Genomic DNA, 15812 nt, shown 5'->3' on the forward strand with positions numbered 1-15812 from the left:
CCCTCCTTCCTCCATTCCTTCCTTCCTTCCTCCCCCTCCTTCCTCCATTCCTTCCTTCCTCCCTTCCTTCCTCCCTTCCTTTCCCTCTCTTCCTTCCTCCCTTCCTTCCTTCCTCCCCCTCCTTCCTCCATTCCTTCCTTCCTTCCCCCATTACTTCCTTCCTTCCTTCCTCCCTTCCTTTCCCTCCCTTCCTTCCTTCCTCCCTTCCTTCCTTCCTCCCCCTCCTTCCTCCATTCCTTCCTTCCTTCCTCCCCCTCCATCCTCCATTCCTGGTTCTACTTACCCCCAGAACCCGCAACCGGGTGGCAAGTGAGAAGAAGAGGCGGCGGCGGGGGGCAACAGTAAGGCTCGGCTTCACGTGGAGTGTGCCAACGCTCCAAGAATTAAAGGGGAGGGATCGGGAGGCTGGGGCGGAAGCGGAGCTTTTATTTAAAGGAGCAGGGCGGCTGGGGTGGGCGGGGGAGGAGAGTTAAAACGCACAGTATTGTACATCGGGCGGCTGGACTTTCAAATGTTCAAATATTTTTTTATTCATATTTTTTGAAAACCCATGGTATAGTCTTTTCGCGAAAGTTGGACCCGCGAAAGTCAAGGGACCATTGTATCTGGTTTAATGAAGAGAAGGACTAGGGGAGACATGATAGCAGTGTTCCAGTATTTGAGGAGTTTCCACAAAAAAACAGTAAAAAAACCTATTCTCCAAAGCACCTGAGGGTAGAACAAGAAGCAATGGGTGGAAACTAAACAAGGAGCAAAGCAACTTAGAACTAAGGAGAAGTTTCATGATGGTTAGAATGGTTGATCAGTGGGACGGCATGCCACCAGAAGTTGCGAATGCTCCAACCGTGGAAGTTTTTAAGAAGATGTTGGATAATCATTTGTCTGAAGTGGTGCAGGGTTTCCTGCCTAGGCAGAGGGTTGGACTAGAAGACCTCCAAGGTCCCCTCCAACTCTGTTATGCTATACCAGCCATAGATGCGAGGGTTGCCCAGAAAGTAATGCACCACATTTTTTTCTTCAACAATTGTTTATTGAACACAATGAAATTTACACACAAGAAAGAAAGATGTTTCTTCTATGCTCCCTATTTTTCCACGTAATCTCTGTCGTGTTCTATGTCCTTCCTCCAGCGAGACACAAGGGCGTGTATGCCCTGTCGGTACCACTCCTTTAATTAATTTATAGGCAGCCCTTTGCCTTGCGGATTAAACGGAGGTGTAATTAAAGGTTTGTAGTTTGTATTATAGGCGAGATGAGAGTTTGAATAGGCAAGATGAGGGGGAAACAAATCTTGCCAACTCAGTTTGGTTCACTGAAATGTCATATTAGATGGTAGATAAGTAGAAGGTTACCTAAATACTACTGTTTGGGAGTTTTTTCTGGCAACCTTCTAAGGTTTAATCAGAAATAAGATTTGGTCCCTAGAGGGCAGCAGGACTCTCTGGAAAAGCCGGCAGATGCTTGCAACATCTGCTGAAGACCCTGGCAGCACTCTTTTTAATCACAAATGAAGGAAAATATATACAATAGCCCATGTGTATGAGTATGGCACACTCATAATCCAATGCTTCTGCTCCCCCCCTACGCATACATGCGTATCCTCCACACATTGCCCTGCTCCCCCATGTGTGACACCCCCCTGTTCCCCTATTTCCCAACTTCCAATGGGCCCAGTAGGCCTGTTTTTCACCTTCCCCAGGTGCTAGAGGCTTTCTTGCTCCTGGAGAAGGTGAAAACGCCCCCCCCCCTGTCCCCCCTGGAGGTCCTCCGGAGGCCAAAAACGACCTCCCAGAGCCTCGGTGCAAGCAAAAATCAGCTGGAGCTGAGCTAGGGCAATGGCTTGCATGCCACCTGTGGCACGCGTACCATAGGTTCGCCATCACGGGGATAGGATATAGGAGAGGAGATAGGAGAGGATATGAGATAGGATATAAGAGAGGAGATGATAGAGGAGAGGAGAGGTAGAGAGGATATTGGAGAGGAGAGGATAGAGGAGAGGAGAGTATACAGGAGCGGATATTGGATGGGAGAGGAGATAGGATAGAGGAGAGGAAAGGAGATAGGAGAGGAGAGTATACAGGCAATGAGAGGATGTAGGAGAGGAAAGGATAGAGGAGAGTATACAGGAGAGGATATTGGAGAGAAGAGGAAAGGATAGAGGAGAGCATACAGGAGAGGATATTGGAGAGAAGAGGAAAGGATAGAGGAGAGTATACAGGAGAGGATATTGGAGAGAAGAGGAAAGGATAGAGGAGAGTATACAGGAGAGGATATTGGAGAGAAGAGGAAAGGATAGAGGAGAGTATACAGGAGAGGATATTGGAGAGAAGAGGAAAGGATAGAGGAGAGTATACAGGAGAGGATATTGGAGAGAAGAGGAAAGGATAGAGGAGAGCATACAGGAGAGGATATTGGAGAGAAGAGGAAAGGATAGAGGAGAGTATACAGGAGAGGATATTGGAGAGAAGAGGAAAGGATAGAGGAGAGTATACAGGAGAGGATATTGGAGAGAAGAGGAAAGGATAGAGGAGAGTATACAGGAGCAGATATTGGAGAGGAGAGGAGATAGGATAGAGGAGAGGAAAGGAGACAGGAGAGGAGAGTATACAGGCAATGAGAGGATGTAGGAGAGGAAAGGATAGAAGAGTGTATACAGGAGAGGATATTGGAGAGAAGAGGAAAGGATAGAGGAGAGTATACAGGAGAGGATATTGGAGAGAAGAGGAAAGGATAGAGGAGAGTATACAGGAGAGGATATTGGAGAGAAGAGGAAAGGATAGAGGAGAGTATACAGGAGAGGATATTGGAGAGAAGAGGAAAGGATAGAGGAGAGTATACAGGAGCAGATATTGGAGAGGAGAGGAGATAGGATAGAGGAGAGGAAAGGATAGAGGAGAGGAGAGTATACAGGAGAGGATATTGGAGAGAAGAGGAAAGGATAGAGGAGAGTATACAGGAGAGGATATTGGAGAGAAGAGGAAAGGATAGAGGAGAGTATACAGGAGCAGATATTGGAGAGGAGAGGAGATAGGATAGAGGAGAGGAAAGGATAGAGGAGAGGAGAGTATACAGGAGTGGATATTGGAGAGGAAAGGAGGTAGGATAGAGGAGAGGAAAGGAGACAGTAGAGGAGAGTATACAGACAATGAGAGGATGTAGGAGAGGAAAGGATGGATAGAGGAGAAGAGAGTGTACAGGAGAGGATATTGGAGAGGAGAGGAGATAGGAGGGGAGAGTGTACAGTCAAGGAGAGGATGTAGGAGAGGAAAGGATGGATAGAGGAGAGGAGAGTATAGAGGAGAGGAGAGGCTATTAGTGAGGAGAGGAAAGGAGAGAGGAGAGGATATATCTGTGATAGTGAACCTATTGCACACGTGCCACAGGTGGCACACAGAGTCATATGGGAGGGCATGTGAGACATTGCCCTATGTTCACAAGTCTTTAAAGTTGCCAAGGTTGGAGACCCCCATAACTTCTGCTCACCTCTTCTTCCCTAGGGACAAGGACCACATTTCCTTTCTGACAGAAGACAGACATAAGATAAGATTTAAGCAGTTCTGTCCTTTTTATCCTTGTAGTGGATCTATGCTGTCTTTTATTCTGAGCGTATCCAAAGTAATCCTTTATATTGGTTTGGGATCCCTTGCAAACCTCAGCCTTTTTTTAGAGCATTACCTTTCCTTACGAGGGTTTCTGCAATTTCTGGAGATTTATCTTATAGGGTTTTGTTTTGTTTTGAATGACGTCCCTTCCCTATCCTAGTAACGTTTCATTTTTCTCTTCATTTTAGAAAGCTCAGTGTATATACCTGCTGGACTCTTTAGATTTCTCCCATTTTTCCTTCTTTGGGGAATTGTTTGGGATTCAAAACAATGGAATAACAGAGTTGGAAACTCCGTACCACTTCAGACAAATTTGTGTTACCAAGCAAGGAAGTCCATTGTGCCTGATTTATGCAACCTTTTTTTGCCACTGTTAAACAAATCACTGCAGTCATTAAGTGAATCATTTGGTCCATTTGTGGCCAGCTTTTAAGTGCCTAATACACCTTAGCTAATTTATACAACAAATGTGGCAACCTTGTTTATTCCTTTCCCTAATAGTATCAAACTGACTATAGTCCTCACAGCTTATGGATTGTAATTTTAGTAGTATTGACAATGCATAATTGACAGACTGGATTTTTTAATGGATTTTATCTGTTATTTATCATTTTATCCTACACCCTTTGATTGTGCATTCACTAAGTGTTTTTATTTGTTTTGGTCTATGACTGTCATAATAGTAAATTGAATTGAATTGGTCATTAAGCAAACCCAGCTTCTCCCCATTGACTTTGCTTGTTGGAAGCCAGCCAACGGAAGTTTGCAAGTGGTGATCATGTGATCCTGGGAACTTTTCATAAATACGTGCTGCAGCTGTTGTAAGTGCGAGGAATGGTCATCAGTCACTCTTTTTTCCCCACTGCAGTTGTAATTTGGAAAAGTGGCTATGTGAATGGTTGGATGTCAAGGACTACATGTACCATATTTTAGAAACATAGAAGATTGACAGGAAAAAAAGACCTCACGGTCCATCTAGTCTGCCTATACTATTTCCTGTATTTTATCTTAGGATGGATCTATGTTTATTCCAGGCATGTTCCAATTCAGTTGCTGTGGATTTACCAACCATGTCTGCTGGAAGTTTGTTCTAAGCATCTACTACTCTTTCAGTCAAATAATATTTTCTCAAGTTGCTTCTGATCTTTCCTCCAACTGACCTCAGATTGTGTCCCCTTGTTCTTGTGTTCACTTTCCTATTAAAAACACTTCCCTCCTGAACCTTATTTAACCCTTTAACATATTTAAATGTTTCGATTATGTTCCCCCTTTCCCTTCTGTCCTCCAGACTATACAGATTGAGTCCATGAAGTCCTTCCTTAATTTTGACTTATTAACAATGGACAATTCCAGAGGGCACATCCAGGAAGCTTGTGAAAATGCTTACAAAACCCAGAATTTTGTGGAGCTAAACTATTCAGCCACTTGCTCTGTGATTCAGCCATATTGTGATTTTTTTTTTATGGAGATTCTTAACTATAGATTGATGGCGATGCTTACCAAACCAGATGAATTCTGCATCTGTTATCTTTTGGTCTGACTGAGATTGTTGTTTAATGCGGCCAGATTTTCTGTGATAGCTTGTAAAATGGGACTGCAATTATCAGCTGATTAATTTCCAGTGTTTTATGTGCATTGTATAATGATGATAATTATGATGTTGATTTGTTTCTTTTCCTTGGACTGTTTCTAGCCCAAATTATGGAGGAGATTGCACTGTTCCTTCATAATTGATGTAATCTTTAAACCCAGTAAAAGAAAAATAGAATAGAATAGAACAAAGTAGAATAGAATAGAATAGAGTGGAGTGGAATGGAATAGAATAGAAAATAGACTAGATTAGACTAGAACTAGAATAGAATAGAATAGAAAGTAGAAAAGAAGAGAAGAGAGAAAATGAATAGAAGAGAATAAGATAAATAAAATAATAATTAAACTTCCTCTTTGATTATCTTGTCTATAATAATAATAATAATAACTTATTAGATTTGTATGCAACTTTTATTCATGATATGACTTGTGTACATTGGCTTCATCTCTAAGTCTCTCTTTCTCTCTCTCTCTTTCTGTTGCTGACCATCTAAACTGATTAGATTTATTTATTTTAAATCATCACATTAGCTGAAGACAACAGTGAAGAGAAGCATCATTTGTCCCTACAGTGAACCCAATACAGGTAGTCCTCGACTTAACGACCCACAATTGAACTACAAATTTCTGTTTGCAGTTCGAAACATTTAAATATGTCAAAGGGTTAAATAAGGTTCAGGAGGGAAGTGTTTTTAATAGGAAAGTGAACACAAGAACAAGGGGACACAATCTGAAGTTAGTTGGGGGAAAGATCAAAAGCAACATGAGAAAATATTATTTTACTGAAAGAGTAGTAGATCCTTGGAACAAACTTCCAGCAGACGTTGTAGATAAATCCACAAGAACTGAATTTAAACCTCCCCTGGATAAACATATCCATCCTAAGATAAAATACAGGAAATAGTATAAGGGCAGACTAGATGGATCATGAGGTCTTTTTCTGCCGTCGGTCTTCTATGTTTCTGTTGCTAAGTGAAACCCTTGTGAAGTGGCTTTTGCCCCATTTTACGACCTTTCCAGCCATCGTTGTCAAGTGAATCGTTGCCGTTAGTAACTCAGTTGTTATGTGGATTTGGCTTCCCCATGGACTTCGCTTGTCAGAAAGTCATAAAAGCAGATCATTGGACTCCAGGACAATGTAACGGTCAGAAATATGAGTCACTTGCCAAGCATGTGAATTTGGACCAGTGGCTTCAGGATGCTGCGACGGTCGTAAGTGTGAATCATGATAGTAAGTCGCCATTTTTCAGTGCCATTGTAACTTTGAATGGTCACTTAATGAACTGTTGTAAGTCTAGGTGTTAACTTACCAACTGCAGTGATTGACTTAACAACTGGTCAGAAAAGGTCGTAAAAAGGGGTAAAACCCCCTCAACAGCTGTCTCCCTTAGCAGCAAAAAACCTGGTGCTCAATTATGGCCGCATGTCGAGGACTCCCCGTATCTCTTGCAAGTCTGTGTGTACGATATTCCGTAGGCTAAATAATAAATATATAAATGAATGTCTTCCAGGTGGAACAGTTCTGGCGGTTTTACAGCCACATGGTCCGTCCTGGGGACCTGACAGGCCACAGCGACTTCCATCTTTTCAAAGAAGGGATTAAGCCCATGTGGGAGGTGAGTCTGGGGTCAGGTTTGCTTCGAAAGGCCTCCCTGGCATTCCAAACGTTTCTACTGTGGAAGTAAGCCGGGCTCAAACTCAGGTTTTAATATTCTGTAGTCTGTCGGGGTGCTCACACTGTCCTCCGCTGTTCATCCCTTTTTCACCCATTTTCTTTGGCGGGTGATCTGTCGGGCTCTCTGGTAGAATCCTCCCAAAAATTCACAGGTACAAATTTCAGACACACACACGTTTGAAAATTCAAAACAATGTTCTTTAGAATGAAAATTCACTTAAACCAAGCCCTCTTTTGGTATAGCAAAGAGCATTGGTCTCCAAACAAACTGGTAATTTGTACAAGTCCCTTATCAGTTCTGTGATACTTAGCTTGCAGCTGTGAGGCAATTCACAGTCCTTCTTTCACAAAGTGAAACACACTTTGCTCTGGTTTAGTTTCAAAGCGGGGAAAAATCAGCACACAAAAGGTCAAAGTCAGTAAAGCAGTCAGGAAACACAATGATCAGATAATCCTCCACAATGGCCAAACCCACAGGCTGCTCTTTATAGCAGCCTCACTAATGACCACAGCCCCACCCAACCACAGGTGGCCTCCTTTTCTTTGATAATAATCTCTCAGTTGTTGCTGCCTATGCATCGCTCTCTGCATGTGTGGCTGTATCATTAACTCTTGTTCCGAATTCAAGGAGGAGCTAGAGAATTGATCTCCTTCTGAGCTGTCTGCCCCACTCTCCTCCTTCCTGTCACTCATGTCTTCTTGGTCAGAGGAGCCTTCATCAGCAGATTCCACCAGGGGCAAAACAGGCCTGCAGCATGTGGATGTCTCCCCCCACATCCACAGTCCTTGGGGCAGTAGCGAATGAGTTTGAAGGGACCTTGGAGGTCTTCTAGTCCAGAGACCGTATACCACCCCAGACAAGTGGAGGTCCAGTCTCTTCTTAAATACCTCCAGCGATGAAGCACCCACAATTTCTAGTGGCAAGCTGTTCCACTGGTTGGTTGTCCTAACTGTTAGGAAGTTTCTCCTTAATTCCAGGTTGTTTCCTCTCTTTTGATTAGTTTCCATCCATTCTTTCTTGTCTTCCTGGCCTCTGTCAGAAGAAATGTCTTGTTTTGTCACAGATACCCCTCGCTGCAGCCTTAACCCCAAGTTTGTTTGTTTATTTATTTATTATTTTATTATTTTATTTTATTTTATTTTATTTATTTTATTTTCGAATTTATAGGCCACTGTTCTGCTAGCGGATTCAGGGCGGCTTACAGCAATAAAAACAATTAGAAAGTTAAAATACCCCAGTACATAGAATAAAACAGTAAAAATTTAAAACCTGATATAAATGTCATACAGTCACCATTCATTCATACTATGGGCTGGAGCGGAGAACTATCGCTCAATGGCCCCAGGCCTGCTGGCAAAAGTTTGTTTTCAGTGCTTTTCGGAAGGCCAGGAGCGTGAGGGCTGTACCAGTTTCTGCGGGGAGTTGACCGGGGCCGCAACAGAGAAGGCTCTTCCCCGTGGTCCCGCCAACCAGCATTGTTTGGCCAACGGGACCCGGAGAAGCCGACTCTGTGCAACCGAACTGGTCGCTGGGACATGTGAGGGAGAAGACGGTCCCGTAAATAACCTGGTCTTACGCCATGTAGCTATATATGTTAGGCTGACCCTTAATTTCCTCCCCTGCCCTCTTCCCAGGACGATGCCAACAAGAACGGGGGCAAGTGGATCATCCGCCTGCGAAAGGGCCTCGCGTCTCGGTGCTGGGAGAACCTCATTCTGGCCATGTTGGGAGAACAATTCATGGTGGGGGAAGAAATATGCGGCGCTGTCGTCTCTGTCCGTTTCCAGGTGAGTCGCCAGGAGTTAACGGGAGACGGCTGCCAATCTGAGCACAGGGCTGACCTGTCCCAAAAGTGCTGGGTTTTTTTTCAGGAGGCAACTGGACTTTCTTGTTTTTGTCTTTTGAAGACGTTTTGCTTCTCATCCAAGAAGCTTTTTCAGTTCTGCCTGGGCGGCAGAGGATGGAAGGATTGATATTCTCTGCATCCTTTTAGAGAGTTGTTGAGGTCACTCGGAGTCCCGAAGCTCCTTTTTTCAGGACTTTTCTGGATTTTCTTTAAAGGCGTTTTGCTTCTCTTCCAAAAAGCTGCTTCACCTCTGACCAGATGGTGGGGAATGGAAGTACAGTGGGACTTGGTTCCATAGAACCAAGGGCAGCCACAGAGAAGGCCCTCCCCCACAGCCCCGCCAACCTGCATTGCTTAGTTGACGGGAGCCGGAGCAGGCCAACCCTGTGAGATCTTAGAATTTATATTTTATGTTAGCAATTTTATTGATAAGAAGATACAGTGGTACCTCTACCTACGAACGCCTCTACTTATGAACTTTTCTAGATAAGAACCTGGTGTTCAATATTTTTTTGCCTGTTCTCAAGAACCATTTTCCACTTATAAATCCACGCCTCCGAAACTGTAACTGGAAAAGGGGGCCTCTCTAGGAATCTCCTGGGAGAAAACAGGGCCGGAAAAGCCTCCCTGGGGCCTCTCTAGGAATCTCCTGGGAGGAAACAGGGCCGGAAAAGGTGGGGAGAAGCCTCCGTGGGGCCTCTCTAGGAATCTCCTGGGAGGAAACAGGGCCGGAAAAGGTGGGGAGAAGCCTCCGTGGGGCCTCTCTAGTCATGCGTGGCTGTCCAGGGTTGTCTCAAAGGCCTCCCTCTTCATCCCCTGCAGGAGGACATCATCTCCATATGGAACAAGACGGCTAGCGACCAGGCCACCACGGCCCGGATCAGGGACACCTTACGACGAGTACTCAATCTTCCTCCCAACACCATCATGGAGTACAAAACGCACACGGACAGCATCAAGTACGTGCCACGGCAAGGGGAGGGCTGGCGGTTGCTGGAATGCGCTTGGTTGCGTGTTCTTAACGGGTCGAAGGCTGCTTGAACCCAAAGACATAATGCATACATGTTCAGTCGGGGCAGGGATAGGCAAAGTTGGCTCTGAATAGAATAGAATAGAATAGAATTTTATTGGCCAAGTGTGATTGGACACACAAGGAATTTGTCTTGGTGCAGATGCTCTCAGCGTACATAAAAGAAAAAGAGACATTTGTCAAGAATCATGTGGTACAACACTTAATGATTGTCATAGGGGTCAAATAAGCAATGAATTGCTACCTGCTATGACTTGTGGACTTCAACTCCCAGAACTTCTGGGCTAGCATGATTGGCTTAGGAATTCTGGGAGATGAAGTCCACAAGTCATAGAAGAGCCGACTTTGCCTACCCTTGTGTTGGGGGAATCTCATCAGGGCTGTGAACCCCCTGAGCTGAGCGATTTGCAAGCTCTTTATATTCTGAAGCAAAGGAGAGGGGAACCAGAACTGTTACTGCTTCCTTCAGGAATAATAATAATAATAATAATAATAATAATAATAATAATAATAATAGTAGTTGTTTTGTTGTTGTTTTGTTGTTGTTGTTATTGTTGTTGTTGTTGTTATTATTATTATTATTATTATTATTATTTAGTTTGTTTATCGGCAAAGATTTTTTTTAATTTTTCACTCCAATCACCATATTGAATTACATTACAGTGAATCATTTTTAAAATTTTGGTATACATAATCCATCCAATGCTAACTCCTTTACATTTGCCATCTGGACAAAAATAATTACTCTCATTTCTTACATGATAGCTAATACAGTTTTTAATTTAATCACATCTAATTAATTAGGCCATAGTGCTTTAATTTTCAATTTTATTTATTTATTTATGCGTGCTGGCCTTCTCCTTAGACTCAGGGCAGCTTACAACATGTTAGCAATAGCATACTGCCCCCACAATCCAGGTCCTCATTTTACTCACTGTTGGCTTGTCTCGGTTAGCTATGAAACCTTCGACAACACCGAGCAGAGAATTTTAACAGCATGGATGTGTGATAAAGCCAAGACACAGACTTAGTTAAATAATTATTATTTACATATAAACAAAATATAAACAATCCAGAATAAGCACGAAGCAAATACAGAATAATACGCACTAAGCAATTACAAGATTAGCACAAAACAAAACACAATATAGATAACAAGCACGAAGCTAAAATACAATATAGATAAAAGCACAAAGCTTATACAAGCACAAAGCTTAAACACGACTCCCCCATCTCTCAGGCAAAAGTAATGAAAGTGACTGAGCAAAATAATGAGCTTTTATAGCTTCAAAGAGGAAGTGACGAAACAGCCTTGAATATTAACTCTTCAAGTACAAGTTAATTCTTTAAGTGCACATTAACTCTTTAAGTACATGTTTGGTACAAGTGTACAATATGCAGTTTACAATGGCAATCCCTAACAACCATATACCCTGTACTAACACTCACCTCAGAAGGCTGGAAGGCTGAGTCAACCTTGAGCCAGTGATGAGATTTGAACCGCTGACCTGCAGATCTAGCAGTCAGCTTTAGTGGCCTGCAGTACTGCACTCTGCCACTGCCACCTATGCTCATTTATTTATTTATTGGATTTGTATGCTGCCCCTCTCCGTGGACTCGGGGCAGCTCACAACATATCAACAATAAAACAGTGCACAAAATAAAATAGGATCCAATTAATATAATTTAAATTTATTTATTTATTTAAAACATTATAAACGCTGAATATCAAAAAAAATCATCCATTCAATACAAACCAAACATACTAGGCACCCAGTGGCCAGAGGCTGGGATTTAATGACCCCAAGCCTGGTGGCATAAATACGTTTTCAGATTCTTACGAAAGGCAAGGAGGGTTGGGGCAATATGAATCTCCGGGGGAGCTGGTTGCAGAGGGCCGGGGCTCCCACAGAGAAGGCGCCTCCCCTAGGTTCCGTCAAACGACATTGTCTGGTTGACGGGACCTGGAGAAGGCCGACTGTGTGGGACCTGACCGGTTGCTGGGATTCATGCGGTAGAAGGTGGTCCCGTAAGTTATCTGGTCTGATGCCATGTAGGGCTTTATTGTTGTTGTTGTTGTTGTCGTTATTATTATTATTATTATTATTATTATTATTATTATTATTATTATTATCTCGAGGATTGATCACTGCAATGCTTTCTACCTGGGGCTACCTTTGAAGAACGTTCGGAGACTACAACTAGTCCGAAATGCAGCCGCGAGAGTTGTCATGGGCTTACCAAGGTTTATTTATTTATTTATTCAATTTTTTTATGCCACCCTTCTCCTTAGACTCAGGGCGGCTTACAACATGCTAGCAATACCCTGTTTCCCTGAAAATAGGACGTACCCCGAAAGTAAGGCATGTCAGAGGTTTTGCAGAATTTGCTAATATAAGGCACCCCCCGAAAATAAGGCGTAGTCAAGTTTACATACGGTACGGTGGAAAAACATACGGTACCATTCAAAGCTGTTCATAGCGGTACCGTAATAATGTGGCGTCCCCTGCTGACCCCTTCCATCGCTTTGTACCGTCCAGTACAGCAGACACAGTCTGCTGCTGTCTCACCGCCATTACAGTCTCCACTACAGTGCGTAGACTGTAGTTCCTCTGGTGGCCGGAAGCTGCAACAGCGGGAGTTTACTGTTGTACCATATAAGTGCCGTCGTTTGTGTGTGTGGGTGCCATACTGACAGGTACCGTACCGTAATCAGTGTACCGTACGATACACTTTCTTTGGGGGTGTCAGCTTTTCTGCCTGTGAATTTGTCTTATTTGAGAAATATAAGGCACCCCCCCGAAAATAAGACGTAGCACAACCTTTGGAGCAAAAATTAATATAAGACAGTGTCTTATTTTCGGGGAAACATGGTAGCACTTTTTAAAAACAGAGCCAGCCTATTACCCCCCACAATCCGGGTCCTCATTTTACCCACTTCGGAAGGACGGAAGGCTGAGTCAACATAGAGCCGGTGATGTGATTTGAACCGCTGACCTGCAGATCTGGAGGTCAGCTTTAGTGGCTTGCAATACTGCACTCTACCCACTGCGCCATCTCGGCTCATGTATCTACATCACTCCCTGAGCTGCATTGGCTACCAATTGGTCTCTGAAAGCAATTCAAAGTGTTGGTTGTTACCTACAAAGCCTTACATGGCTTAGGATCAGATTACTTACGGGACCGTCTCCAGCCTCATGTATCCCAGCAACCAGTCCGAGCCCACAGAGTCGGCCTTCTCCAGTTCCCGTCAGCCAAGCAATGCTGTCAGGTGGGCCCTACAGGAAGGGCCTTCTTTGTGGCAGCTCCAACCCTCTGGAACCAACTCGCTTTGGAGATTCGCACTGGCCCAACTCTTCTAGCATTCCGGAAGGCTTTAAAAACTCACCTTTGCCGACAGGCCTGAGGCCGTTGACCTCTAACACCCTGCTCCAGCCGTCAATATGACTGACGTGAATGAGTGTGGTTATATGGTTTTATGACGTGGGTATTTTAGATTAGTTTTATAATTGGGCTTTAGAATTGTTTTTGTCTTGCTTTTATATGCTGTGAGCCGCCCTTAGTCTTCGGAGAAGGACGGCATATAAATTCAATCAATCAATCAGTCAATAATATTTATAAGCTGCTCAACTCCTTTCGGACTTACAACATGTGATAAACAATGTAAAAACAATCTAAAACCTGTAGAAAATCATTCTCGTTTAGTGGCTGGAACAAGGTGACATCAAGTTGCTCCAGGGCCCCAGGCCTGCCGGCAAAGTCTTCCGGAAGGCCAGCAGGGTGGGGGCAGTATGGACCTCAGGGGGCAGCTGGTCCCATAGATCTGGAGCCACCACAGAGAAGGCCCTCCCCCACGGCCTCGCCAACCGGCACTGTCTGGCCAACAGGACCTGAACAAGACCAACCCTGAATCTGCTCTGCCCCACAGTTCCCTGGACCATGTTGGCGAGCCATCCCGTGCAGCATGCGTGGCCTCTCTGGCTCCTTCCACATTCCTGTGCATATATGTGGGCTTCACATGCGCAGGAGCGCCAAAATCTGGAAGAGCAAGCATTCTGGCTGACATCTGCGCGTTGGCACTCAAATGTCTGGGTTTCCACTGCACGACAAACAGCTGTTCATCGTGTCTGCACCAGAAACCAGAAGTTTGGGTACCGGCGCACACAAGCACACCAGAATGCTGATCTTTCAGGTTTCGGGCACTCCTGCGCGTGTGAAGGCCAGTGAGGTCACACGGGATGGTTTTGCGTGCCATTTCCAGCACGCAAGTTGGCTGGCGGTGACGTCAAAGCTTAGCCACCGCTGTCCTTAGGACAACTTCTTTGGAATTCTCCTTCACTTCTTTCAGACTGACAGGCAAGAATTGGGTGCAGCCTTGAGTGCCTTCAGGAACGTTTATACGCTTATACAGGTAGTCTTCAACTTACGACCACGATGGAGCCCCAGATTTGTGCTGCTAACAGTCGTTAAATCGCCCCATTTTACAACCTTCCTGGCCACAGAGTCGTAAAGTAAATCACTGCAGTCGTTAGATTAGTCACACAGTTGTTAAGTGAATCTGGCTTTCCCCTTGGGTTGGCTTGTCAGAAGGTCGCAAAAGGGGATCGTGTGACACCGAGAGGACTGCAAATCGTCATAAATACGAGTTGCTTGACAAGTGTATGAATTTGGATCATGTGACGGGGATATTGCAGTGGTTTTAAGTGTGAAAAACTCTAATTTTACAACTTTTTTTTACAACTATTGGGGTCGAAACTCAAATCATGTGGCCATTAAGCAAATAATGGGGTTATTAAGCGAATCCGTTCTTAGGAATGGGTATTTTCATCCATCCACCCATTTATCTATTCATTCATTCAATTTCTATAGCCAATGACTCGAGGCAGCTTACAATCCCAAAAAATACAGCTAAAATACTAAAAACATTTTAAACTAAACAAGAAAAACACTAACAACATCCAGATTGAATTTTTGTTGGAAACTGACCTCCCCCCCCCCAAAAGGTTCCAAATTATGGTCACATGACCCCAGGATGCTACAAATGCAAGCCCAGTTGCCAATCAATGAAAATGTGATCTCCTGTCCTTAGGGACGAATCATAATTAGCTTTTGAAGTCCATCAGAACTTCGAATGGTCATTAAATAATTGGTTAGAGCAGTGTTTCCCAACCTTGGCAACTTGGAGATATCTGGACTTCAACTCCCAGAATTCCCCAGCCAGCATTCACTGGCTGGGGAATTCTGGGAGTTGAAGTCCAGATATCTTCAAGTTGCCAAGGTTGGGAAACACTGGGTTAGAGGACTACCTGAATCTTTAGGAGGTTAAGAAACCCTCCTCTAAACTTCTAATGCCACCCAAAACTGCCCTCACTAAGCAAGGCAGCGGTTAAAATCAGCCCGATTTTACGACCTTTTTTTAGCCGTGGTTGTTACGCGAATCGCACGTTCGTTAAGCAAATCCAGCTTTCTCCATTGACTCTGCTCGTCGGAAGCCAGCTGGGAAGGTTTTAAGTGTCAATCACGTGACCACAGAACGTGGCACCCGTTGTGAATATGTGTTGGTTGTAAAGCGCCCAAAATTTTGATCAAGTGTCCATGGGGCTTTTTGGACAGTTGTAAGTGCGAGAAGTGATCATAAGTCACTTATTTCAGCGATGCAGTAACTTTGAACGTTAGGTAAATGAAAGCTTGTAAGTTAAGGACTCCCTGTACGAGTAGTCCTCTACATACAACGGTTCATTTAGCCACTGTTCAAAAATACAACAGCAACTGAAAAAAGTGACCAATGATCATTTTTCACACTTAATTTTATTCATTAAACATAAAACTCAGTTAACTGAACATTCAGTCAAGGTTCCAGGTGGCATCCAAATTAAATCAGAGTCCAAGTTAAAGTGCTCCTCAAAGTTCCACTTTATTTCTGGAGCCATCCTGGCACCTACACTGGCAAACCTGAATCTGAGTTTCCCACCTGTTCTGGTAGACTCCTCCCAAAAATTCACAGATACAAATTTCAGACACACACACACGTTTGAAAATTCAAAACAATGTTCTTTATAATGAAAATT

The 15812-nt window shown here is 43.9% G+C and overlaps 1 protein-coding gene across 4 annotated transcripts in view; it reads left to right on the forward strand.

Annotated features, from left to right (window-relative positions):
- EIF4E2 (eukaryotic translation initiation factor 4E family member 2) overlaps nucleotides 1-15812 on the forward strand; it is a 48165-nt gene that overhangs the window by 12531 nt on the left and 19822 nt on the right. For 2 of the 4 annotated variants that reach the window (XM_070753786.1, XM_070753787.1), the window contains exons 4-7: nucleotides 6704-6808; nucleotides 8503-8655; nucleotides 9537-9673; nucleotides 11885-11989. In XM_070753786.1, the coding sequence (XP_070609887.1) occupies nucleotides 6704-6808; nucleotides 8503-8655; nucleotides 9537-9673; nucleotides 11885-11989 (500 nt within the window). The remainder of the gene's footprint in view (nucleotides 1-6703; nucleotides 6809-8502; nucleotides 8656-9536; nucleotides 9674-11884; nucleotides 11990-15812) is intronic. The other 2 variants (XM_070753789.1, XM_070753788.1) reach the window with 1 other exon arrangement.

The sequence above is a fragment of the Erythrolamprus reginae genome, chromosome 5 (genome assembly GCF_031021105.1).
Source record: "Erythrolamprus reginae isolate rEryReg1 chromosome 5, rEryReg1.hap1, whole genome shotgun sequence".
Lineage (NCBI taxonomy): Eukaryota > Metazoa > Chordata > Lepidosauria > Squamata > Dipsadidae > Erythrolamprus > Erythrolamprus reginae.